The sequence below is a fragment of the Aspergillus versicolor genome (assembly GCF_001890125.1).
Source record: "Aspergillus versicolor CBS 583.65 unplaced genomic scaffold ASPVEscaffold_3, whole genome shotgun sequence".
In the NCBI taxonomy this organism is placed as follows: Eukaryota; Fungi; Ascomycota; class Eurotiomycetes; order Eurotiales; family Aspergillaceae; genus Aspergillus; species Aspergillus versicolor.
The window spans coordinates 3,221,890-3,246,024 of NW_024467526.1; the positions used below are offsets into that span (position 1 = coordinate 3,221,890).

General features: G+C 51.0%; 13 protein-coding genes across 13 annotated transcripts; 6 read left to right on the forward strand and 7 right to left on the reverse strand.

Moving 5' to 3' along the window:
• Positions 1 to 1,291: 1,291 nt before the first annotated feature.
• On the reverse strand, positions 1,292 to 2,722 carry ASPVEDRAFT_40323 (thermophilic desulfurizing enzyme family protein). The gene is made up of 3 exons (XM_040812133.1): positions 2,421 to 2,722; positions 1,902 to 2,374; positions 1,292 to 1,849 (listed from the first exon to the last, which is right to left on the reverse strand). The coding sequence occupies exons 1-3, from the start codon at positions 2,711 to 2,713 to the stop codon at positions 1,335 to 1,337; spliced, it is 1,281 nt and encodes a 426-aa protein (XP_040666576.1). The 5' UTR covers positions 2,714 to 2,722; the 3' UTR covers positions 1,292 to 1,334.
• A 623-nt stretch (positions 2,723 to 3,345) lies between these two features.
• On the forward strand, positions 3,346 to 4,376 carry ASPVEDRAFT_885386 (uncharacterized protein; the record flags this gene model as incomplete). The annotated part of the gene is made up of 3 exons (XM_040818349.1): positions 3,346 to 3,666; positions 3,712 to 3,907; positions 3,961 to 4,376. Exons 1-3 carry the CDS (start codon positions 3,547 to 3,549, stop codon positions 4,374 to 4,376), a joined length of 732 nt encoding a protein of 243 aa, XP_040666577.1. The 5' UTR covers positions 3,346 to 3,546.
• A 67-nt stretch (positions 4,377 to 4,443) lies between these two features.
• Positions 4,444 to 5,309, forward strand: ASPVEDRAFT_590612 (glutathione S-transferase family protein). The gene has a single exon (XM_040815449.1). The coding sequence runs from the start codon at positions 4,566 to 4,568 to the stop codon at positions 5,229 to 5,231; it is 666 nt and encodes a 221-aa protein (XP_040666578.1). The 5' UTR covers positions 4,444 to 4,565; the 3' UTR covers positions 5,232 to 5,309.
• ASPVEDRAFT_590613 (uncharacterized protein) lies at positions 5,310 to 5,679 on the reverse strand. The gene has a single exon (XM_040815450.1). The coding sequence runs from the start codon at positions 5,609 to 5,611 to the stop codon at positions 5,387 to 5,389; it is 225 nt and encodes a 74-aa protein (XP_040666579.1). The 5' UTR covers positions 5,612 to 5,679; the 3' UTR covers positions 5,310 to 5,386.
• A 156-nt stretch (positions 5,680 to 5,835) lies between these two features.
• ASPVEDRAFT_128520 (uncharacterized protein) lies at positions 5,836 to 8,106 on the forward strand (the record flags this gene model as incomplete). Its single annotated transcript, XM_040806559.1, has 1 exon — positions 5,836 to 8,106. One exon carries the CDS (start codon positions 5,836 to 5,838, stop codon positions 8,104 to 8,106), a length of 2,271 nt encoding a protein of 756 aa, XP_040666580.1.
• A 3,605-nt stretch (positions 8,107 to 11,711) lies between these two features.
• On the forward strand, positions 11,712 to 13,768 carry ASPVEDRAFT_590648 (uncharacterized protein). Its single transcript, XM_040815451.1, has 6 exons — positions 11,712 to 11,959; positions 12,008 to 12,038; positions 12,088 to 12,276; positions 12,324 to 12,349; positions 12,395 to 13,294; positions 13,344 to 13,768. Exons 1-6 carry the CDS (start codon positions 11,817 to 11,819, stop codon positions 13,642 to 13,644), a joined length of 1,590 nt encoding a protein of 529 aa, XP_040666581.1. The 5' UTR covers positions 11,712 to 11,816; the 3' UTR covers positions 13,645 to 13,768.
• A 337-nt stretch (positions 13,769 to 14,105) lies between these two features.
• ASPVEDRAFT_590794 (lytic polysaccharide monooxygenase auxiliary activity family 9 protein) lies at positions 14,106 to 15,547 on the reverse strand. The gene is made up of 2 exons (XM_040815452.1): positions 15,507 to 15,547; positions 14,106 to 15,433 (listed from the first exon to the last, which is right to left on the reverse strand). Exon 2 carries the CDS (start codon positions 15,302 to 15,304, stop codon positions 14,162 to 14,164), a length of 1,143 nt encoding a protein of 380 aa, XP_040666582.1. The 5' UTR covers positions 15,305 to 15,433; positions 15,507 to 15,547; the 3' UTR covers positions 14,106 to 14,161.
• A 570-nt stretch (positions 15,548 to 16,117) lies between these two features.
• Positions 16,118 to 16,907, reverse strand: ASPVEDRAFT_40328 (uncharacterized protein). The gene has a single exon (XM_040812135.1). It carries the CDS (start codon positions 16,798 to 16,800, stop codon positions 16,402 to 16,404), a length of 399 nt encoding a protein of 132 aa, XP_040666583.1. The 5' UTR covers positions 16,801 to 16,907; the 3' UTR covers positions 16,118 to 16,401.
• Positions 16,908 to 17,380: 473 nt separating this feature from the next.
• ASPVEDRAFT_40329 (uncharacterized protein) lies at positions 17,381 to 18,038 on the reverse strand. The gene is made up of 2 exons (XM_040812136.1): positions 17,985 to 18,038; positions 17,381 to 17,935 (listed from the first exon to the last, which is right to left on the reverse strand). The coding sequence occupies exon 2, from the start codon at positions 17,861 to 17,863 to the stop codon at positions 17,627 to 17,629; it is 237 nt and encodes a 78-aa protein (XP_040666584.1). The 5' UTR covers positions 17,864 to 17,935; positions 17,985 to 18,038; the 3' UTR covers positions 17,381 to 17,626.
• Positions 18,039 to 18,505: 467 nt separating this feature from the next.
• On the forward strand, positions 18,506 to 19,945 carry ASPVEDRAFT_40331 (uncharacterized protein). Its single transcript, XM_040812137.1, has one exon. It carries the CDS (start codon positions 18,540 to 18,542, stop codon positions 19,827 to 19,829), a length of 1,290 nt encoding a protein of 429 aa, XP_040666585.1. The 5' UTR covers positions 18,506 to 18,539; the 3' UTR covers positions 19,830 to 19,945.
• ASPVEDRAFT_149729 (uncharacterized protein) lies at positions 19,927 to 21,890 on the reverse strand. The gene is made up of 9 exons (XM_040808212.1): positions 21,254 to 21,890; positions 21,145 to 21,205; positions 21,026 to 21,102; positions 20,966 to 20,985; positions 20,708 to 20,918; positions 20,585 to 20,661; positions 20,507 to 20,533; positions 20,037 to 20,464; positions 19,927 to 19,994 (listed from the first exon to the last, which is right to left on the reverse strand). The coding sequence occupies exons 1-9, from the start codon at positions 21,448 to 21,450 to the stop codon at positions 19,953 to 19,955; spliced, it is 1,140 nt and encodes a 379-aa protein (XP_040666586.1). The 5' UTR covers positions 21,451 to 21,890; the 3' UTR covers positions 19,927 to 19,952.
• Positions 21,800 to 22,738, forward strand: ASPVEDRAFT_82377 (S41 family peptidase; the record flags this gene model as incomplete). Its single annotated transcript, XM_040817196.1, has 1 exon — positions 21,800 to 22,738. One exon carries the CDS (start codon positions 21,800 to 21,802, stop codon positions 22,736 to 22,738), a length of 939 nt encoding a protein of 312 aa, XP_040666587.1.
• ASPVEDRAFT_40336 (uncharacterized protein) lies at positions 22,531 to 23,955 on the reverse strand. The gene has a single exon (XM_040812138.1). It carries the CDS (start codon positions 23,656 to 23,658, stop codon positions 22,777 to 22,779), a length of 882 nt encoding a protein of 293 aa, XP_040666588.1. The 5' UTR covers positions 23,659 to 23,955; the 3' UTR covers positions 22,531 to 22,776.
• Between the last annotated feature and the right edge of the window lie 180 nt (positions 23,956 to 24,135).

The following is a 24,135-nucleotide window of genomic DNA, read 5'->3' on the forward strand; positions in this document are numbered from 1 at the left end:
GAGGCAACCAGCACGTATATCGCAGCTATATCCGCAGGGCGAATCTGGATGTACATCACGGTTAATTCCGAGATATTGCGACGATTATGCTCATCCAATCTTACGTCAAATCTTAATTCATCCTTCATGTGCTTCCGGCCCGTTGCACCCGTCACACAGTACCTGCCAGCTTACTTTCCGCTCCATGACTGTCTACTATAGAGCGCAATACTGCTGTCACCACTAACATACTTCATGCTGTACTCATCCAATCTATCTAATCTGATACAGTTAAAGAACAATATTGCAGCCTGTCAGGCTCTTCCGCGTCATCGGCAGTCTCCACCGTGGCCGGCGTGTTCATTGCAGAGGATCGACTGGCGCCGCGTAACAACCCACTTTGTGAACAGGTAATCTAAAATTAGAGATTTAGCCCGATATTTGACATTATTGAGTGCTTAGCTGTGGCATAGACGAGTCTAAATGGTTTAAGATTAAAGCTTGGTTTAACGGAGCTTGGTGTCTGCCCTACTGCACTTTATTTTTGGTGATCGTGGCTGTACTAGACCCACTGCAATTTTTAAAATCTTTTACTCAACGGTCATATTCAAATCAAATGTACCTACAGAGGCGGTAGTTATGATATAGTAAGCTCGCTGTCGAGGAACCACGTACTATCGAATTTGCATGTGGAATACTCGATAATTCGATTTTCTTTAGCACCGAGTTAAGGAAATGAAGTATTCTAGAACGACATTCGACATTCATTAGCAGATATTTAATTCCGATTAATCCGGGGAAGCTTCGTCATCTTCAGCTCCTCCACCGACATTCCCCCGAGAAGCTCAATAGACAAAGTCAAAGTCCGAATAGACTCGGAAAAGCATACCCGCTTAGTATTTAGTTTAGGCCTCCCGCCTGCTTGGGGCAATGATGTTCACGACGCGAATTCCCGAGGTAGCTCCTTGCTGATCGTTGTCAACATCCAGATCCAGACTGAACGGCTGCTGAGGCTTTGTCGAATAAGATATCTCAGCGATGAGCTGAATCTGGATTCAGCTACGAATCCTCATGTAGCCGTGGGCGAGGACGATTGCGCGATATACCTGCCTCGGATCGTGGAAGCCCGTATGAGGAGATTTCCACGTGTATGAGCATGCTCTTCCTACATTTACGAGTTCATACCGCAGCATGCAGGATCAGTCGCTGAATTACGTGGAAGCTTGTGACAACGGTGACATATGATCCATCACTTGTTGACGGCAACTGCTGGAAATCGATGTGATGTTGTCAAGCAGTGACAGGTCAGACTTTCTCCGAAATACGTGGATTGAATTGCTATATCTCATTCCAGGCTAGGTATACCACGACGGCGTCGGATACTCCTTTAGCAGTACATACCTCCCCAGCTCCCGGTTCTTATACGCCACCGGATCATGCAATGTATGCGTCCTGATATCCCTCCAGAACCGATCCAACCCGACCTTCAACGCCGTCGCCCTCGCCCCCGTAACCTCAAACACCCCGGACGTGACGCGCAGTCCAACATCCGTCGTGACGACCTTGACACTGGCCACCCATTCGGCTACCTCTCCTCGCTCTTCGGCGGTTAGACCGGGCCGGTTACTGCTGTGCTTCTGGTAGAGTGAGGAGAGCTGCTCTCCCGCACGGTTGGCTAGTGCCTCTGTGGCTCGCAGGTGTGCAAAGAAGTTGCCGTATCGCTCAAGGATGTAGAATTCATCTGTTGCAGCATCCTTGTTGTCCCCTCCGAATGGCCAGGCGCGGGTATTGCCTGTGGTGTACTTGGCTGCAAACTCCAAGGCCCCGATGGCGATTCCGAGGTAGAAGTTGCTGAAGACGAGTTGGATACTGGAAAGGTCAGTAATGCCAGGCTTTCATGGTTTGGAACGTAGTTACGTACGTGGGAAGAAGTAAGGCCGCAAACGAGGTCAACAGGATATCCTCACGCGGCTTCTTGCTCGACGCATCCCAGCCCAATGCATCGGTCCAGGGGACTCGCACGTTATCGATCTTTACACCTCCTGACTCCGTCAAGCGGAGACCGATATTGTGCCAGTTGTGCGCGAACTGGATTCCTGCCTGCCGGGTCTCGACTAGAGCGAAGATGTGGCCTTCTGTGCCTTCCAGTACACCTTCCAGTACGGTCAGGTCAGAGACAACGCCGCCGGTGTTAAAGTGCTTCGCTCCGTTGAAAACAATGTGGTCGCCGTCGGATGTGATCTTGAGATCACTATCGCGAGGATTCACAGCACCGCCAACGAAGTAGTTGTTAGTAATGATGAGCTCGTGGGTCCGCTCGATCTGCTCTGGTGTCCCGACGACGTTTGCTGTGGTGGACCATAGAAGGTGGTATCCTAGCAGCATTCCAATGGACCTGTAAACTATTAGTATTCGTAGTATTAGGAGAGAGGGGTCCCTACCCATCTGCCTTTGCAACCTCCCGAATGGCCTGGTATCCAACACTCCACGGCTGCTCTCCACCGCCATACTTCTTAGGCCCAAGTAGTTTCAACAGACCGGAATGTTTCAGAAGTGCAACTTCTGCACGCGGAGACTTATTCTCCTGGTCTCTCTGTGCTGCATCCTGGGCAAGGACTCCAGCTACCTCACGAGCTCTAGCCAGCCATGCCTCCGCGGTATCAGGGAGGGTAGACCATTTGCCCTGGTATGAATCGTACACTGCGGGGTCTGTGGCGGGGACGCTTTCTGCCATGGTGTGCTATGGTATTCTTCAAGTTATTGATAAATCGAGGTTCGTTTGGCAGGGCGGGCCGTATATCTACCCATGCGGAACACATTGTTCATCGATGGCACGATGTTCATAGAATATGACACCATGCAGTGATATACATTGCATGTCATGTCTTTCGTACTCTTTAGAGTTTGTGTAACTCGGCCGATAAGTTTGTTGCTATGCACGATATCCAGATGATGTGATTACCGAAGTTGATCACCCCAGAATCCAATTTATTGCACTATCTCCAAGGGTCTTGGACAGCAATGTCATTATTATAAGCAATATACTTTTGGTGTATAGAAAAATGGTGCTCTCGTTGATAATTTGCATGAGAATTTAACGATAGTTTGGTCAGCTAAAGAAGGACCCAATATATATATAATTACTATTGCTCTGACAGAATGAACTGCCATCATCATCAGATTGAAACATATTTACTCCCATTTCAACAGAAGAAAATTCTAAAATACCAACAGAACATTCTCCAGTGTGATACGAGCGCACGGGCCGAAATTGTTCGATATTTGGTTGTCGGCCGAGTAAAGAATGCGGCATAACGCAGATCGAGACGAGCACATCATCCTAGGGCTGATTATGCCACCGAACACCACAGATATCCCAATTAAATCAGATAAACTCAAAAATTGGACTACACTACAAACCTAGCACTCAGTCGTGGTTTATGGAGTAATGATATCTAAAGAAGCTCTGCACGCCATACCCTCTTCCAAATGATGCAATATCGAATTCGATATAAGAGGCCTTTGGCTGGATACCGACCGACACCATGATCCTTTCTTTGTTCGACAATGGCATCTCCTATACCCCATGAAGATATCAACCAAAAGAATGCAGCTGAATCCGTGGATGTTGAGCGACAAGGCAGCTCAGCTCCTGTGGAACCACCTCCAAAGTCCCTCGGGGCCGGGGTAAGTTTTATCAACATAGAAACGTATAAATACTGATTGCAGCAGTCCGCACTAGCATTAGGAGCCTTCGGTACAACACTGACGACTCTCTCGCTAAGTTTAATGGAATGGCGAGGAGTCACCACTACGAATGCCTTTGTCGCCAATTTCTTCTTCATTGCGGCCTTTGGGCTGGTTGTGACCGCGCAGTGGGAGCTTTCCATCGGTAATGGGTTTGCGTATACGGTGTTCAGTGCTTTTGGTATGTTTCACCTACTGGATTTTGCGGGCTATTTAGAGAAACTAACTGGATAGGCCTGTTCTACGCTGGCTATGGCGCTCTCCTAACACCCGCATTCGGGGTCGCCCAGGCATACGGCGGAATAGACACAGCAGAGTACAACAACGCGGTCGGGTTCTTCATGATATTGTGGACCGTCTTTGTGTTTACATTCCTTATAGCTTCACTTCCGAGCAACATCGCATATATCCTGGTGTTCCTGTTTGTGGATCTGGGGTTCTTGACTGTTGCCGCGAGCTACTTCGCCAAGGCAGATGGCCATGCTGCGTCGGCGGTGGCGCTACAGAAATCCGGCGGCGTGTTTTGCTTCCTTGCTGGGCTGGTTGGGTGGTATATTGTGTTTCATTTGCTGTTGCAGGATTCGTTGCTGGATTTGCCGTTGGGTGATACGGCCCGGTTCTTTGGGAAGAAGAAGGGGAAGAACCAGTAGGAAGATATCTAGATATGTAAAAGAGTGTATGAAAGACATCATCAACTTTAATATAATGTGATTAATATAAAGACCCGGTCTGGGCGCGTGTGATTATGCAATATAAACCCCTCATTACGTTTCCAAGCATTTAAACACGACCTCGCAACGAATCCCTCGATACTCAACAGACTCACATCAGAGTACAAAATGCCAACCCTCTACAGTTACAAAGAATCCGGCAACAGCTACAAAGTCCGGCTCCTCGCCGCCCTGCTGAACATCAATCTAGAAATCGTCGAAGTCGACTTCCTCGGCGACGAGCAGCACGGCGAGAAGTTCCTCTCCATAAACCCCAAAGGCGAAGTCCCTGCCCTCGTCGACAACGATGTCGTCCTCACAGACTCCGCCGCAATCCTGGTCTACCTGGCCGGGAAACACGCCCGCCCGGATGAGAAGGGGTGGTGGTCGGCCGATATCACGGAGCAAGCACATATCACGGAGTGGTTAGCGTTCGCTGCGAGCTGGGTGCAGTATGGCGTCTTTACTGCTCGTGCGATACTATCATTCGGGGGTCCGTATAACGGGCTAGGAACTGCGAGTACAGAGCAGACATTGAAAGAGGCCCAGACGCGCGGTGTCAAATCGCTGCAAATCCTTGATAAGGTTCTGGGGGAATCGCCATGGTTGGCACTGGGCCGGCCGACTATTGCTGATATTGCGGTGTTCGTTTATGTTGCTCTGGCGCCGATGGGAGATGTTTCTCTCGAGCCGTTTGAGAATGTCAGGGGCTGGATTGATCGGATTAAGGGGCTGCCAGGGTTTATCCCGATTGATGGGCTGAGTGATCCTCTATATAGGCGACGAAATGCGTGAAGTATTCGGAGCGGTGTCACGGAGGATGATCGATTTATAAGTGTATATAGGTTGTACCACGAACCAGGTCGGCAAACCGAGAGATCGGAATTATCCAAGTCGGATTTAGTTATGATTAAGTTATATCGTTTCAAGGCTGAGTGGAGACCAATTCTTCACAGCCCCTGAATTGCCAGAGAATGAAGCTCTGATTTGCATACCAGACCCACTGCGAGACAATCTGCCCACGCGTCGTTCCAAATAGCTGGCCCGATGTTCTTCTGAAGATTTTCTTTTCTCAACTGCATACATGAACATACTGCAAAGATGAATGTTGAGATCTGTGTTTGGCTTATACCGCCTGTGTTGTGTAAAGAAGCCATGATCAAGAACGCCATCATGGCCGCTTCCCTTGTATATCGACAGCCCTAGCTGACGTATCCTGGTATCACAATGGATCTGACTCCGCTGGAATGGCTCGGAAAACCCGAGTTGAGAGTGGCTCTTGCACCGATGCCGCAGCCAGTGCTTCAGTATAAAGCAGCTGCCCCAAGTCAGACTTTCCCCTGCGTCGTATTTGTCTATACGCTCACCATTTTGACCAATATTCTGTTAAATCGGCACCATGAGGCTCCTCAATGTAGCCCTCCTGGCTGCGGCCTTTACCACCGGAATAGAAGCAGCAGGGAATGCCTCAAGCTCCTCATCTCTCCTCTCATCCGGCAACCTAAACCTAGGCGCATACCAATCTGCCTACAAAAAGGCCAAAACTCTCGTGTCCAGCCTCAACACCACTGAAAAGATCACCGTCATAACCGGCGGCTCCATCGATGGCGTCTGGACAGCCCTGGAAAGCAAAGACGGCATGAGCTCCGTCAACCAGCAATACTACGTCTCCAGCTTCCCGCTCGGCAATGCATTGGCCATGACATGGAACAGCAGCCTGGCCTACGACCAGTTTCTGGCTACTGGAAAGGAGTTCTACGGGGTTGGTTATAACCTCGTTAATGGTCCTGTGTCTGGGCCCCTTGGTCGCACGCCTTGGGGTGGTAGAGGTGTTGAGTCTTTCTCCCCGGATCCGTACTTGTCTGGTATCTTTACCGGCGAGGCGATTTCAGGACAGAATGACGCGGGTGTTGTTTCCACAGGGCGACACTTCCTCTTGAATGAACAGGAGACCAACCGGATGGGGATGGGCGAGAGCGAATCCTACTCGGCGAATGCAGGTGACAAGGCCATACACGAGCTGTATCTGTGGCCGTTTGCCGACGCAGTCAGAGCCGGGATGGGAGCGCTCATGTGCGGCATGAACCGGGTGAACGGGACGTATTCATGCGAGAGCAGCGCCATCCTCGACCGCATGCTGAAGACCGAGTTGGGCTTTCCGGGTCTCGTGCTTGGGGATGTCGGTGGTCAGAAAACAGCTTACAACTCTGCCAATGCCGGCTTGGATTACGGATCGAGTCAGTACTGGTCTGACGAGGTGATCACGGCCGGACTGCGCAATGGATCCCTGACTGAGGCTCGTCTGGATGATATGGTTATGCGCAACGTCATCGGATACTTCTATGTAGGGCTCGATGATGGAAAGCAGCCCTCTGTCGCTGATACTACCGAGGACCGACGCGTCCGGGGGGATCACTCTAAGCTCATCAGGAAAGTCGGTGCTGAATCTCTGGCACTCTTGAAAAACACCCCCGACGCCAATAGCGGTCTCCCACTGAGCGAAGGTGGCTCGGTATCCATCTTCGGCGCGCACGCAGGCTCAGCTCTCGCTGGTCCAAACCACGCATTCAGCATCATGGGCTCCGATGCGGATACCTACCAGGGGCATCTGACCAACCCAACCGGCTCAGGTGCAGGATCAGCAGCCTACATCATCTCACCCCAGATGGCTCTGACCATGCGCCAGCGCGAGAGCGGCGGGATGCTGTGGTGGATCACAAACGACACATACTCCGCCAGCACCAGCTCAGGCATGGGTGGAGCTGGGCCCGTTGGCGGCGCTGGCTCAGGGACATCAGAGAGCTACTCATATGCCAACTACGCCAGTAGTTCCGACGCATGCCTCGTATTCTTAAATGCATTCTCCGGAGAGGGTGCAGACCGCGGGGAGCTGTCCAACTCCGAGCAGGATGCGATGGTCCTCGAAGTCGCAGCAAACTGCAACAATACCATCGTGGTGATCAACACCGTCGGGCCCCGACTGATGGAGAAATGGATCGACAACGACAATGTAACAGCGGTGCTCTACGGTGGACTACTCGGACAAGAATCTGGCTTCGCCATCACGGATGTGCTATACGGCGACGTCAACCCGAGTGGAAAGCTCACGCATACAATCGGCAAGAACGCGAGTGACTACCCGGCTTCGATATGCGAGACTACAAACTGCAATTTCACTGAGGGTGTGTATATCGATTACCGCTGGTTCGACGCGAGGAATACCACGCCGAGATATCCCTTTGGACATGGACTTTCGTATACAACATTCAGCTATGGTGCTGTGCACGCGAGGAAAACGGATGCAGCTGCTCTCTCTTCTAAGTATCCGACGGGGTCTCTGGGCCTAGGTGGGTATGAGGATCTCTTTGACGAGGTGGTAGAGGTCACCACTACGCTCTCGAATACCGGGGGCGTGGTCGGTGCTGAGGTCGCGCAGCTGTATGTCACTTTTCCCGTTGAGGCGGCGCAGCCCGTTCGTGTTTTGCGTGGGTTTGAGAAGGTGCAGATTCCTGTTGGTCAGGACGTCAAGGTATCGTTCTCTCTGCGACGGAGGGATCTCAGTTATTGGGATGTGAGAGCGCAGCAATGGGCGGTTGCGCGGGGGGTGTATAAGTTTTCGGTCGGTGCGAGTTCAGTGGATATTCGAGGCACAGCGACAGTTAAAATTTGATCTGGATGTTAGATCTATAGACTACTGAGATATTGAGGTTAACCATGTATAACATTGTGAATGCTGTATATTGAACCACAATTTGTGCTGAAAAGAAAGCTATATACACTTTTGATGCCCTACTCATCAACCGTGAACCTGAGCTGCTTGTGATGCCCGCCACGACCACCGTCCCACTCCTTGAGTTTAATAGAACCACCCTTGCCATCGGCCTCCCAGTTCGGACCATAGTTAGGCGCCTGCGGAGCCGTTTTCTTCACGCCAAACACGGAAAGGAGACCCGTTGTCGCTGGCTAGACCATACCTCTAGTTAACGTCCTTCTTGGAGCAATAGATATCAAAGTAGTCTTACCGAAATAGATTTAATCCCCTTCCAGTGTCCAACAGGGGCATCGCCGGACACAAGCTCTAAAGCTTCCGTATCGTCGTTAACGTGCAGCCACCGCTTCGAGTCGCCAGATCCGGTGGAAATGCGGCCGTCGTCATCAACTTCAAAGGTTGCACAGGTGCTCCTGCGAAGTCGAGCCCTATTGTCCAGACACGATTTGTCACTGTGGTCGGATGAAATTGTGCCGGGCTGGTTACTGGGAAGGTCGATCCATTTGCCCTGCGCAATGACGGGCGTGGCCAGGGCGAGGGAAAGGGCGGCGTAGATGCTAAGGCAGCGCATGGTGATTGATGTATATCATGGCATTCATGAACACCTTACTACTGGGGAAGGTTGATTTATTCGGAAGAGAGTATTAAATGAGGGGCTTACGTTGGGTGAGATCATGTTCGCAGTAGGGTTAGCTGGCCGAGATCTCAGACCCATGGTTACAGACCTGACAAACAAGCACATTATAGTTAGGATGGCCGTTTGCGGGTATCTGTAGATTGAAGCTCTCTCTATATTCCGGAACACGCGGGTTTCTATTGGGTATATGTTTTCTTAGTTGAAGATGTCACAGAACTGTCATCCTGGCCTGGCTACGTCGACTAGCAGTAGGTGAAATCTTTGCAGAGTGCTAGCCGTACGGAAATGCGCGCTATCCGGTCGAACCTTAATACAATACATTCGATCAGACGATTGTTGGTTATTTCGGAGGGCGTCTTGGTTGTGGCGGATTCTGGATTAGAGTTACCTGGGACGTCACGACTTGATATTGTTGAATATCACAATGATCTCTCGGTTGATATCTGATTGGCCTCTGAATTTGGCTTCGTCCTAGCATATAGTAGAGACTACAGCCTTACATTGCCTAATTATATGCAGATTAGGAAATGAGTCGCAGTACCGACACGCAAGGGGGTGTGTTGATGGCCTCCGATCTGAGAGCCCGAACCAGCAATAACCACAAATAGAGTGAAACCCGATAGATCGTCCACGATCTGGACAAGCGATTGGGATCTGCACATGTGGAGGGCGAAGGGAGACCCCACGCACAGTGCATGAACTATCAATGCAGCCAGAGTTGAGAGTGGTGGGGAACGGGCTACTAGTATAAGAGTATAGATGTTGTCTTAATTCAAGTATGATAGTAGCCCATTGTATAATAACAAGGTCTATGGATAAATAACTTTTTATTCTCACTGTGCCTTTAGTTTCTTAGACTCACTGCCTTCTAGAAGCCCTCTCCAGTTGCTTTAATGTTAACATCTAAAGTCCCTCGAAAGCGAGCGGGAACGTTGAATTTGAACTCCCTTGATAGATGTCCTCCCCCCACCGGCGTATCCCTAGGCAGACATGTAGCGAGGAAACCGAGATCATGGCTAGTGCGGGCAAATGTCAGGGACCGGATGGTGCCGCTTGTCCCCAAAGGTTAGGACGATGGAAGTTGGGAGACGAGAAACAAAAAGGGTAAGAAGCTTGATGTTAATATCCACCTGCATACAACCCTTGCTTTGGTTTTCATGAGGCAGAGAATGCAAGCTTAGGAATGCTGCGCCAGGAACCCCAGGGAGCTGCAAGGACCCAGTTCAAACTGCGGGGACTGGACAACCCCAAGAGAGGGTCGAGTGGGAAGGCACCGAGTCAACTCCTTGTGCAGAAGATATCGATTCAGTCTACGGAGACCTGATGGATGCAGCCCTGGGAAATTATGATCGAGTTCAGCTCGCCGACTTGCGCAGCATCCTGCAGAATCACTCTGTAATCAACTACAGCCCTGTAGGGAGCCCCAAGCCATGCCACCTGTGGCAGAACATTAAACAGCTGTCTTTTGCCTTGACTGTGCTTCGAGTTGGAGCTAGGTCATTTATGTAGACAATATAATCCACTACCTCTGTTCATGGTAGCTGCCTGGCTCTATAGCCTCCAATCTACTCGTCACTCTGCCTTAATTAATATTCAGTGACAGTGACGAGATGCCTGGATATTAGCCATTGGCTGCGCTGCGTTTCCTGGCCAATGGTGTGCTATCAAAGAGGCACACGTTGTCAAATATCAACATGTCAAGTTGATGGGATATCAACGAGTGCAGAGCCGGGGAGACATCTCACCTTCATATCTCCGAGGTTTCAGAACTCTCCCAGCCACGCCCATGAGGCCAAACTAGACAGGATCCATGCTGACACGAGCAATCGACAAGATATGCACCAGTCAGGGTTTCCTCGCCGCTTCAATCGACCTTGGAGAACCAGCCACCGCAGTCCCAATTATTTCCCCTTCACCCCAATCGAGAACCCCAGACAGGCCACCATGTCAAACCCCCATCACCAGCATTAACGTGGCCAAGACTCCTGGCATGATTCGCTCTGGCACAAGTTCGGATCTTTGTAGAGAAGGATGGTGAGAAGCTAGCCACTGACTGTGGAGGCTTGGTATAGAGACCCTGCGTTTGGCCATGCCAGGAATGTCAACCAGGGAGAATCCAGCTGGGAACGCAGTGCATGCATTTACCATGAAGATTCGTGCAAGGAGCCATTCCTGAGAAATCCTGGGGAAGTTCTCCTTCCCACTCAGGAGATATCTGGAGTAAATAGTCCTCCAAATCCCATCTCGCACGGACAACTTACCTGGCCCATGCCATTGCCATGGAACAAGACATCCCTTGATAGGGCCCATTTTGCTTTCTTGTGTCGAATTGGCATCTCATTCATAACAACTTTTCCAGCTCTACAAAGTATACCTCGCCCTGGATGTTTGCCGGATATCTAATTTAGCTTCGCCTTAAAACTTATCAAGCTCCGCAGTGAACTCTAACATAGATAGGCTTGTTGAGTAATTGGGGGTCATGTTCGACAAGTTCATCCTCCCAGACTCGTCCACTAGGTGTGTTGTTACAACGCGAGGACACAGGAAGGAAATGCAACTGCGCGGTTCCCAAATTACTTCCAGCAGCCGCGTGAACACTCGCTCAGCACTGCTGGGCTGCATATCCCATTCCCATCCTCTGTCACACAGAAATTCCCACCGTTCATCCCTGTGGTGGAGCCGGAATCCTGTTCCCCTTGCGGCTGTGATGTCGATGGAATGTCCGACCCACCCCTTGATATGTTATATGATCTCCACTCAGTGACATTGTTTGGAGCGTTCCCTCTTTACGGGTAATGGTTGAGCTAATGTGGATCAGTTCTTCTGAAAGGCTAGGAACCTGTTGCAATGGCCAGCGGCATGCTAGGATGGACACCTCGCCGTCATGGTCCAAGACACCAGATATGTGCCATGACTCGTATATGGATAGGAACCCTTTATCTATCTACCTCTTCCTCGAACATGTTATACCACTATGACTGTTCCTTATTACCCGAAACCCGTGTTAAGCCTTAAGCGAACAACCATGAGACCAACAACTGTCCTGCTCGGTTCCGCTCTCGGTGCCCTTGGGGCCCAGGCGCAGGAGACGTGCGAGCGAACCAAGGTCGCCGTTCTGTTAGTCTCTGGTTAACTACTTCTCGATATCCTGCTAACATTCTCCAGAGGTGCCGGTGTTGCTGGAGTCCAGGCAGCGGTAAGTGATGGTGACATTTTCAACCAAGCGCTTTCTAAATGTTGTGCAGCATTCACTCGCAAACAACGGCGTCGATGACTTTGTTATACTCGAGTACCAAGACCGCATTGGAGGCCGCATGCACGATGTCAAATTCGGAGAAGGACCCGATGGGAAGCCCTATACCGTCGAGGCAGGGGCCAACTGGGTTCAAGGTACCGTCAACGGAGACGGCCCTGAGAACCCTATATACACTCTGGTAGGTCACCTCCATCTTCTTATGTGAACCATCTAACCAGTGAACAGGCCAAGAAGAGCAACATTACATGGCTGTAGGTAGTCAATATCCCTTTTGGTGGATTCAGCTAATTTCCCAGCGTAACCGACCAAGGCTCTCTCGCAACGTTCGACGAGAATGGCCCTGCGGATTACGGATGGGCCATCGAAGAATTCGAAGATGCCATGGAAAAGGTCGGCATCGATGCCGGTACTCTCCTGGTCAACAACCTCCAAGACCGCACATACCGGTCAGGATTCCGCTACGTGGGCTGGAACCCAAAGAAGGACGACGCCTACCGCCAGGCCGTGGAGTGGTGGCTCTTTGATGGCGAGTTCGCGTTCAGCCCCGAGGAGAGCTCGGAGATCTTCACCTCTGTTGCAGAGAACGCAACCTTCAACTACTTCTCGGAGGAAAATCTGTTCGTGTACGACCAGCGCGGGTTCGGCACTATCATCCGTGACCAGGCGAAGACATTCCTGTCCGAGGACGACTCTCGCCTGCGTCTCAACACCGAGGTCACCGGCGTAGACTACAACAAGGACTCGGTCACAGTCCACAACAAGGACGGCTCCTGCGTCGACGCCGACTACGCCATCATGACCTTCTCTGTCGGTGTGCTCCAGCGCGGCGGACTCAAATTCAATCCACCTCTCCCGGACTGGAAATCCGCCGCAATCAACAGCTTCGAGCTTGGTACATACACCAAGATCTTCCTGCAGTGGGACGAGCCTTTCTGGAACCAAACACAGTACCTCCTCTACGCTGACACAGAGACCCGCGGGTACTACCCCGAATGGCAGCCCTTGAACCTCGAGGGTGTCCTCGAGGACTCGGGCATCATCGTCGCAACTGTTGTCAACGACCAGTCATTCCGAGTCGAGGCCCAATCCAACGAGGAAACCCAGGCTGAGCTCATGGAAGTTCTCCGCAAAATGTACGGCGACGATATCCCCGAGCCAAAGAACATCTGGTACAAGCGCTGGGGCCAGACACCTTGGTACGTCCCCTAACCTTTATCATCTGAATCCCACATCTAACTGCAACAGGGCATATGGGTCTTACTCCAACTGGCCCCCGGCCACCAGTCTACAGTCCCACCAGAACCTCCGTTCTAACGTTGGCAACCTCTTCTTCGCCGGCGAGGCCACCAGCCAGGAGTTCTTCGGGTATCTGCAGGGTGCTTACTTTGAGGGCACGCATACCGGCGCCTTCATTGCCGATTGCATTGCTGGCTCGGGTAACTGCACTGTTTCGGATGAGCAGAAGAAGTATCCTGTGTTGAGCGGTGTTACCCCGTACAACTTGTATAACTGGGATAATGGATGGTTTGCCGATGCTGTTAAATAAGAAGCACGTCTACCGAATTGATCTTTTAGTGTGAAAGAGGACTACTGTTATGTGGGATTGGTGGCAAAGTTCTAAACCTGTCTTGTTATGTATTTGTGTATGATTTGCAATTCATTTTGGCAGTGACCATGTGGACGCTGTCGAAGTGAACAGAATATGATTTGTTGTTGAAGGTATTTCATGTTTTCAGTATCTCAATCTGGTTCTATATGGAGACTTTGTAGTGTTACTAGTCTTCTTGAAACGCATGATTAATGTGTCTTATTATTGTTTAATAGTATCTCGGCAGCAAATCCTTATTGATGACGAAAATATAGAAATAATAGTCTCAGATTACAAGGCCATAATAGCACTATATCACGCTCCGTCCCATTATACCTTCACTACCTGGTTCCTTTCAGACTAGATATAACCACTTAATACTACCTCACCAACACCACCCTCCAGAGACCTCTCCTTGCTCTCAGCACTCCTCCACTCACCCACATGAACCGTATGCGAATGTAATCAGTATTAATCAGCAATTAGCACTAAGAGTAACAGTCGACTGCCCGAAACCACAGTCCTCAGGCGTAGACGTCTCAGTCACCGTATCAGTACGGAAATTCGTCCTCGTCTCCGTCTTATACTGAGTTGTAGCCGTGGTCGTAGTCATGGTGACGGTATAGAACACAGTGGAGGCTGCGCATCTCGCTGGCGTGCTGCTTGGAGCCACTAAGTGTGATGGGCTGGAGCTTGGGGTTATTCCTGTGCTTAAGCCTGTGGCTGTGGGGAGGAGGGTGGATGTTGGTGTGAAGAGGGGTTTGCTAGAGCTTGTGACTGGGGTGGTTGTAGTTGTAGATGTGGAAATGGCTGTGCTGGGGGTTGAAACTAGAGTGGTGGTAGACGTACTGGATGGGCTAGAAGAAGAACTAGTGGAGGAGCTGGTGGGGGCAGTAGAATCATCACCCGCCGCGAAAAGCTTCGGCCCTGGAATCTCATAGCTCGGCACAGCCTTCGTATCCCAAATATTAAAATTCAAGCCAGGCTCATCCCCCTGATATAGCTCGGTCCCAGGCACACCAGCAGGCTCCGAACTACCTCCACCAGTAACCTTAAGGTTAACGCACTGCGGATACGGCTGCGGCCCATTCGTAGTACTATGCAAGGCAATAATCTCATGACGCAGGACATAGTTCCCCGCCTTCAAGTCGCTGGGGACGGTAATATCCCAGCTCTTACCCTGCTGGAGCAGTTGATCGGTTGCCCACTGTGTCCCGTCATACCCGCCTTCGTCTATCTTGAAGAATTTAAGGGTCGTCTTGTCAACATTCGTGCAATCACCATTACAATTCGCGAGGTAGTCCAGCACTGGCCCTTTATGCTCTTGAGGCCATGAGCTCCAGGTGACGGTGACTGTGCCACCGGCTGGGACTTCAGCAGAGATATCGCCCGGAACTGCACCTCGGTGGCAGATGATGTCGGGGGAATGCAGATCCTGGACGAAGCCCTGGTCAGTGGCCTCGGTGGACCAGGCGATGAGGCCTCCGGATGATTCCCCGATATCCGGGTGGTATCCGGGATATTCTTCGCCGGCGACTTCGATTTTCTGAACGTACCCGTGGGCTGCCGCTGTACTGGCTGTCGCTAGCAGGGCTGCGAGGATGGAGTTTGGCTTCATGGTGGAATGTTGGTGCAACAGTGGCGGTAAGCGACGTCCGGCGTCGTAGGTAGAATGTGAAGAATGGAAGTCGAATCGACAAGTAGTGATGAAATTCTGGTTGTGTTCAAGAAGGCTGGTCAATCAAGGCTATATTTATACGGCTGATCAGCTCTTTGTATAGGGCCTATTGTTATCCGATACCAACAAAGGAGGATCTCACACTGTGATGAAACTCGAGATGAACCGTACAATGCTCTCAGTCTAGTCTATTCACTGGTATAACTGTTAGGATATGAATAATTTTTTATACCTGGCCAGCTCCGTGAATACTCGGATATCTAACCCGAATATTGAAATTCTCGACCGGGGCTGGTGAGTCAAGGGGTCCGTCATGGAGGCTGGTGAGAATCAGTCGTCTTTGAGAATGCATGTCTGCTTCTGACGTATACAAGAAGTGTCCAAAGAGAAATCTCATTATACCAATGCTTGTATTATCATCAAACACGCTGGACAAAGAGCCGCGACTTGCCAAGATACACGATGACCCGTCATTAACAGCATATATCTCAACATGTTAATTTACTATCAATGGAGTAGGATAGTATCGAACATTACTATCAGTAGAGTAGACACAACAGGATTTCCTCTCAGGAATGTCACTGTGGAACCAGTAGTTAACCACCACCAGACATTTATTAATCTATACCAAGGCAGTAATGTTAGATATGCGGGGGATCTGCATGTCCAAATAGTAAGACACCGACAGTCTCAGCCCCCACAAAGCGCCATTTGGTCCAGCTCACAGAGCATCAGCTGATGGTTTGCATGCAGAATAAGAAAATGGCGCAGTTCCCCACACCAAAAATCGCGCATCGGTTAGACCCCGCATCAACTTACTGAGTCTGAGTCTGTACTCTCGACTCTGTATTGTTCTGAGAATTCAGAATTGGATTGGAGCCTGAGTGAGAAAACTGCGAGAAATCTGAGAAATCTGTGAACTCGGTGCGAACAGTTAGAAAGTGCAGTACTAATTACGTCATCATCATCACCACCACCACAAGAGTTTTATTGGTATCACTAGCTAGAGAGAAGGAAGTCCCCAGCAATCAAACTATTTAAAAAGGATAATGCGCCTCAACCTCAATCTCGACCTGCATCCCATCCAGCGCCAGCTTGCCAATCTGCATACACGTCCAGATCGGCCGGTGGTTCATGCGCTGCTTGAACTGCTCCGTGACCAGGTGGAAGGCATGGTCGATGTCGACGTGGTAGCTGCGCACCGCGTAGACGTTATCCCAGGAGAGCCGCTCGTCGACGTTCTTGAGCGCCTTCTCGACGTTGTCGAAGGCCTGGGCGATTTGTTGCGAGAGGTAGCCGGAGATGTTGCCGTCCTTGTCCCATCCGCCTTGTCCGCAGGTCTTGATTGTGTTGCCGATTTTGACTGTTTGGCTGTAGTGGAAGCTCTTTGGGTCTGACTCGGCGCCGGGGTAGTTGTAGTATTGAGGAGCTGACATGGTGACTGAGGGAGGATATAGATAGATAGATAGAAGTTGAGGATAGGTATAGAGTAGATCAGAAGGAAGATAGAGATAGATAGATAAGATGTAGATTATCTTGCTCTGTAAGCTAGTTGATCATTGAATCAGAGGGAGGACAGGGCTATATATAAGGAGGTTCAACAAATTGAGTGATCAGCTACGTCACAACTGGGGACAGCTGGGCCGGGCCTGGCCACAATCAAGTGACTGCGCGCTCTGGGTCTGGGTCTGACTGTTTCTCTTGTCTTGTCTCTGGCTATCTTCAGCTACTGGCTCTTTCCCCGCAGGACCGTGCGGAACTGCTTCCCCAAGAGGCTCTAGCTCTGCGCATCGCTATCCAGGAACCACAGAGAATTACTCGTTACATGGAGTCCGTTGCGTTGTTTGGGAGAATGATGCGGAAGCGCACGGATGATGGCATCATCATGGCAAATGCAGTGGAGAGCACGACAGTTTGTCGATTCCTGAGTCAACAGGTCAGTCTTGGCCCTGGAGATGATCTTCGCAGAACATTCGAGAGCGTGCTAAAATAGCAGAGTTTGCCTGATGATCAACGCTTCTCGGCAGGAACTCGCCTTCTGGCGTGGCAATAACAACGTAACAAATGTTGTCTCCCGTTGCCACAATAACTTCTGACAGCTGTCCATGATTATTGCCACGATTATTGCCACGGCGGCCCACCGGTTAAATTCACAGCCAGTCCAGACTGCGCCAAGTCTGTTCCAGACAGTCACAGGATCCTTCTTGTTAATTAACTCGTTCACTAACTGAGGATGGAGTTTTTGTTACGAAATTGCTGGTCTCAGCTCGAAAACCTGATGGGAAGGTCCTCCCGGACTTTTGCCGGTCTGGATTCATGAATGCCGATCGGAATTATACAGTTAATCCATACTCTTACACTCTGAGTGTTGAGTATGCACCAATAGACATCATGTTGCCGGCGTGTGACCCTTCCACCATTCAACCATGATGTCCCAGCAACTCGGCAAATAACTACCAATCCACTGCTAAGGCCTGAAACTGAAACATTCTGAGGCATTCCGGGCATCCGCCCTCAAACAGTAGGGGGTCGCAAGGGGTATCTCACGCAAGGGTCGAGAGAAACACCGTGGTATGACGAAGGAGTTCAGCTCCGGAAATTACTAATTGACTGTTTAAAGTCGATATATCACGATAAGGTGGGCCTGGTCTCACTCTGACGGGATGAACAGGGGTTCAAATTGGGTAGAATTAAGCAGTAAGCCATACTCCGCGGAACAAGCCAGGGACTGAGTAGTGAGCACCAGGGGTAGAACTCATGTTCATAAGGCTGGATAGGACTAATACAGTCATTCCATCGAATACTGTTCGATTGGAAACAACCACTAGCGGTGGTCTTTCAATATGCGTTATATGCCAACACAGTTGGATGTCAGGTCTATTGCTCATGTTGGCCTCAACGGCATGGGTTCATGACCTCCAGTAGAATATGATGTTTAAACATTAAAAACGAATGACAGCAATTCTTCAGTTTTAAGATCTTTTAAACTCCAAACACCTAAATCTCTAGCGCGTTTCACACTGACGCCGTCGCCGGTCTATCTCAAACTCTTGGCAGCTCTGATATTGACCTCCTCAACGCAGTAATATGGCCGTCTTGGCTAAATTTCTCTTATATATGCCCATCTGCCCGGTGCTATCTCATCCTCACCCTCAACCATATCCAGATTAACATCATGTCGCACAAATACGCAACCGCGGCCCTCTTCGCCGCCGGGGCCTTCGCAGCCCCAGCTCCCCAAGCATCAGGATCAGGCACAGCCAACGAGCCGTCCGAATTCACCGCAAACCCTAACGTCGGCGCCGGCGGGGACACATTCACCGACTCCCCCCGGTTCCGCGTCTACGGCGCCACCGGCGAGTCCGCAGAGACAACCCTGCAGATGCTCGAATCCGCATACACCTGCTTCGTGACGGATCTCGGCTGGCGCTCGTCGGGGCTGTCATACAACTCCGACTCCAACACCGCAGAGACATGGTACAAGGAGAATATCTACGCCGTGGATTCCCTGGATAGTGCTGCTGGGGTTATGGGTTCGGATCCCGAGACTGGCCTGTCCTTTGTTCAGGTCGTGAATACGTACCTTACTGACCCCTCGGTTACGGTGCACGAGTATGGACACGCATTGACGTATCACGCGCAGAACTGGGTAGACCAGACGGCGACAGGGGCATGGTGGGAGCCGCTAGCGAACTGGTTCGCGGATACATTCATGACCTCTGATCTGTGCGCGAGTGCGCGCGAAAAGTACTCCCAGGAGGCAGGGAACAGCGTTATCGAGCTGCAGAAGGTCATTGGGGATAGTTACCAGGTTATTGTTGATGGGAGCGTCGATAGCGGCAACTATTACCAGTCGTGGCCGGTTCTGACGTATCTCACGAATAACCCGGATAACTATACGGGGCTTGGCAGTGATGCTGTGCTGCAGTTGAATCTCAAGTATGAGGTTGGGAGTAATGAGACGCCGCTGCATACGCTGCAGAGACTACTTGGGGATGGGGCGAGTGTTGCGCAGGTTGTTGGGCGGTACTGGGCGCATATGGCGTATGTGGATATTGGGAGTGAAGCTGCGAACCGTGCGTTCCTGGAGCAGAGGGAGACGCTGAGTTATGAGAATCTGGAGGGGAGTGGGGAGAGCTATACTGTTGTATCTGGCAGACAGCCGCAGTACTTTGGCGCCAATATCAACCCGATCACGGTGTCTGGGGGCAGTGTCAGCGTTACTGTCCAGTCGGACAAGGCGTTTACGGCGACCCTTGCGGTGAGAGATACTGATGCTGGGTCGGTGAGGTATGTGGATCTGGAGAATGGTAGTGGCGAGGTTACTGTTGGAAGCAGCGAGGAGGCCAGTCTTGTTGTCGTCAACACTCCTGAAGAGTTGATCCAGTATGATCCGTTTGAGCTGTCTAGTGAGGTCAAGGCTGGCTTGGACTATACTGTGCAGATCACTGGAGGGAGCTTTTAGGTATCGCTGGCGATTCCTCAGTTTTGACCTCTGGTTGTCGGTCTGTAAATAGGAAGTTGATACTGTATATATGATCTTGTTGATATATTTCTACTACCTTGGTTCGTAATATAAGCAAGTCTATTAGACAAGAAACAACTTCCTCTGCATAGACTCCGCAAGCATCTACTAACGTTAACAACATCAAGGAAAGGAGAGAGCACATACCATGTAATAATCCTCATGACTGACCCCCTCAATATAATCAACCGAATGCCTCCCCGGAAACCATCCAGGGAGATCATTCAACATCTTCTCAAAATTCCGTCCACGCTCTATCCTCGTCGCCCCCTGCCACTGCGCCTCACAGTGCGTATCCCCCGCACCATGGTCCGCAGTTCCAAACCCGTAGAAGATATTCCGCGAAATATACCGCTGCAGAACGGCGGACCGGTTATTAAGGGCTTCCTCGCGGACATACCTTGGAAATGCCTTTGGCTTGCCGGGCCCGATTCCGTATGGCCAGGCGTCGTAGGAGTCTGTGCATTCTTCAGCCTGGGAAGGCCGCTCAGGGACAGGCCAGGCAACGGAGCCGGGGTTCATGACCCCATAGGAGAGTAAGGGGTCTTCGGATTGAGACGGGCGGAGCATGGCGTCTTTTCATTAGTTAATGTTCTATGTCTGGATGGGTGGCTCACAGCGTTGGGTCATTTGGGCGCCGAGGGCTGGATCAGAGATTAATACACGATGTTCACAACTACAGGCTAAGGGCATACAGTGGCTTGCTATCACGATACTCTCGAGCGAAGGATAAACATCCTTGTTCCAGAAGGTCTTGACAAGCTTGTCCATGCTGTAATCGAATCGTCAGTACGGCAACGACAGCTAGGCAGACGTACACTTCATAGGACGAGACCTCAACATCGCCAGGGCCAATCGCTGCATGGCCTCTCTGGTATGTACTCCCGTGGTAGAAAATATCACTTGGCTGGGCAGCTCCAGCGTCGACGTCTTCTTTGCTGAGCCAGTGCGGAGCAGCAATCAGGACGCTGTCTATATCGGCGTTGACGGTATCTCTTCCAGCGGCGCAGATTAAAGAGTTTCGCATGCCTGGTTTTGTCAGTTAGATTCAGTCAGTATTCTGGACGATGACATACTGTTCGCGTACTTCCATGAACTATACAGTTAGCATAGTCAATATGCCTCGGGGAACGCACTTTCTCAACAACCCAGCCATGGTAATAACAACACGTTTTATGCTAGCCAGGTCCTTGGTGCTTTCGACATAATACGGCTAATCCATCAGCATTTATCAAGATCTGGGGAGTCTACCCACCAGAGTAGCATTCGTCTCGTCCACAACCAGCCTCTTCAGGTCAAACCCTGCTACCCTTGGACTAGATGGCGTTAGATTAAGACGATTCAAGAGTACCCGGTTACAGTACATCTCTTTCCACCCATTAATCCTATCCCCAGCTGGATTCGCACTGCCAACCATGATCGTGGGGCAGTTATCCGGCTGGACGTCGCCGACAGCATCCGCCTCACCGCTCAAGTAGACGGTCTGGACATCGTCGACAGCTCCGAATGGCGGCGGATCCCCGGTCGCGTGGTTTTTCTGGAGGTATTCCGGTCCGATCATGGTGTTGTTGTCGAAGTCTTGGAGGTAGTGGGTCGTGGTTCGGTCGCAAGGAGTGCCATCTTAAACTGTGTGCAGTTATACGCGGACCCACGTCAGCTCTGCTTTCATATCTATTTGAAGGCATCTGGTGTCTTCATCGATTAGCTCAAATTCATAATTATGTACGAGCAAAGGGGTTTAGGTCAGATAAATGACACCATTCGTATCTTCGATAATCCTTGTCTCGTATACGAGTAACGCAATCAGGAGTACGTCCTCGCCTGCAGCCTAAACCCATACTTCAAAACCCCCACAGCGCAGTCTTCTTCCTGCTCTCTTAACACATTCAACATCATACTTCTTTGATATAATGGCGCTCGAGTTCCGCAACTGGTTTGCTGAACCACCACAATACGACACAGACCATCCACCCCCATCACTCGACGCCAACACCCGCGCCCTCGTATTAGAAAACATCGAGCACGCAATCCAGCAATTCTACCTCGATCCTCGTACCGGGGCCAGATTAATCCGCGAATTGCGCCAGCACATCTCGACTGGTGCATACGCAGACATCACGGACGGCAAGGCCCTCGCGGCGGCTATAACATCCGATCTGCAACGCCTTAGCGGCGATAGGCATTTCAGATGTCTTTACGGTATTAAGCCGGATGAACCGTCGAGTGAGGAGCAGAGTCGACGATTGCAGAAGCTCAATTCGGGCTTTGGCGAGGTGGAGCTGTTAGATGGGAATATCGCTGTACTGGAAATTCGAGGATTTGTGCCGGTGCATTGGGAGGGTGTTCGCAGCAAAATAGATCAGATCATGTCTTCGTTTGCAGCAGTTGATGCCCTTATTCTTGATCTACGACGTAATCGGGGGGGCGATCCGAAAACAGTCGCTCTGGTGGCCAGTTATCTCTTAGATGGGCCGAGTGTTTGGTTGCGAATGGTGAAGCCTGATGGATCAGTCGAGGATTTTGCTACAGATCTGCCCGGTAAATCGAAACGGCTTGGTCGCGATAAACCCGTTTACATCCTTACCAGTTCAGAAACGATATCTGGAGGTGAGGATCTTGCATACGGTCTGCAGGCGCTGAAGCGGGCAACCGTGATCGGGGAGAAGACAGCTGGTGCGGCGAACCTCCCGCACGCATGTGTACTGAATGACCTGTTTGTTCTTTTTACTCCTCATATGTATCCTTCTCATCCTGTAACTGGGGGAAACTGGGAAGGGGAGGGCGCTATACCGGATATCGTCGCTGAAGATGCGTTGGACACGGTATACAATCTTGCCAGGAAAATATAGTCTTGCCTTCTACATAGTCAATTAGTAAGATTAAGCAGTTATAATCCAACCTTCCCCCGCGGCCACGAACTCGCAATTCCAAAATCAACACCTCCCCTATCCAGAATCCCCAGCGCATCAGACACAAGCGCCCTCCCAGACTTCGACGCCCACCACACCTCCCCATCCAGCTCCGCCAGTAAAACACCCCAATGCACCATCACCAGAATCGGCAGCGGCTCCTCCTGGTGCAGATAGTCCACAAACTCCTTATCGACGATGGCAAGCCACGTAACGACCGACGCGGGATCCCTGAAGCTGAAATACCGCTGGAAGCACTGCCGCAGCCGCGAGATCGCCAATTCAATCTGGCCGTGTCGCTGGGGATGCTCTATATTCTCCTGCCGGTTTAATTCTCGTAGCCGGGTAAGCGCCTGTTCGATTTCAGTGTCAAGGATGCTGTCGCTAGTTGAACCCCAGAAGTCTCCCGGGATAAGAGACGATTTCTTCAGCCACGGGCCGGTGAGTTTACTGATCTCCGCAGTTCCCTGGACGAGATTGAACAAGGTGAAGATGTTCTCGAGCACACTGGAGCTGGCGAACTCGGTGATTTCCGCTGCGATTTGCGGGAAGACGATGCCATTGACGATGGTGATGATCGAGTGCACGAACACGGCGTCGCAGTTCTCAGGCGAGATATTCTGGATGGCATTTTGAAATGGCTTTAACCCGCGGCTCTGGAAGTCCATTGCTGCGTCTAGGTAGGGTCGTGCTGTCTGGCGGCCGCTTGATGATGCCGTGTGCAGGGCCGCGACTGAGAGGAGTCCATCGAGGAGGAAGTCGTGGTCCAGAGCCCGGCGGGGGATGACGGACTGCCAGACGTGCCGGTCTGCAGGGAGCACGAAGAAGGATTTGTATGTTTCGGTGGAGAATTTGTGCATCAATTCCAGCAGGAGTTTGTTTGAGGGGTCGAGCGTGGCGAGGTGAGTGCCTGGTCTATCTTGAGCCTGCTGGCCATCTTGGACAGGACTCGGCTGTATATCTGGTGATACAGTACGGCTTGCATAGGTGCATTCAACGTTGCGGAATGCGCAGTTGCCGCATGGATGGCCGCTCTCGTCGCACTGCGCTCTTAGCAGGTGAAATACGCTGGAGACGTAGACTCACCTTGACTCGCCTCTTCCTGCACTGCAGACAGCCAGTCCGCGACTTCCGGTGCGGCCGTAAAGGGGGCATTCTGGCTACACTGACACTATCACACTGGTTATATGTTAACTGTCGTCACTGAATCGTTTCTATTTTTAATTTGGTCGCTTGGCATTACTGACCAATCAGCGTTGACGAGCAGGATTGTCGATGGCAGAGATACCCTTTCAGCATTGCCAAATGACCTTTTCTGTCTGGAGGTGGATTTGAGG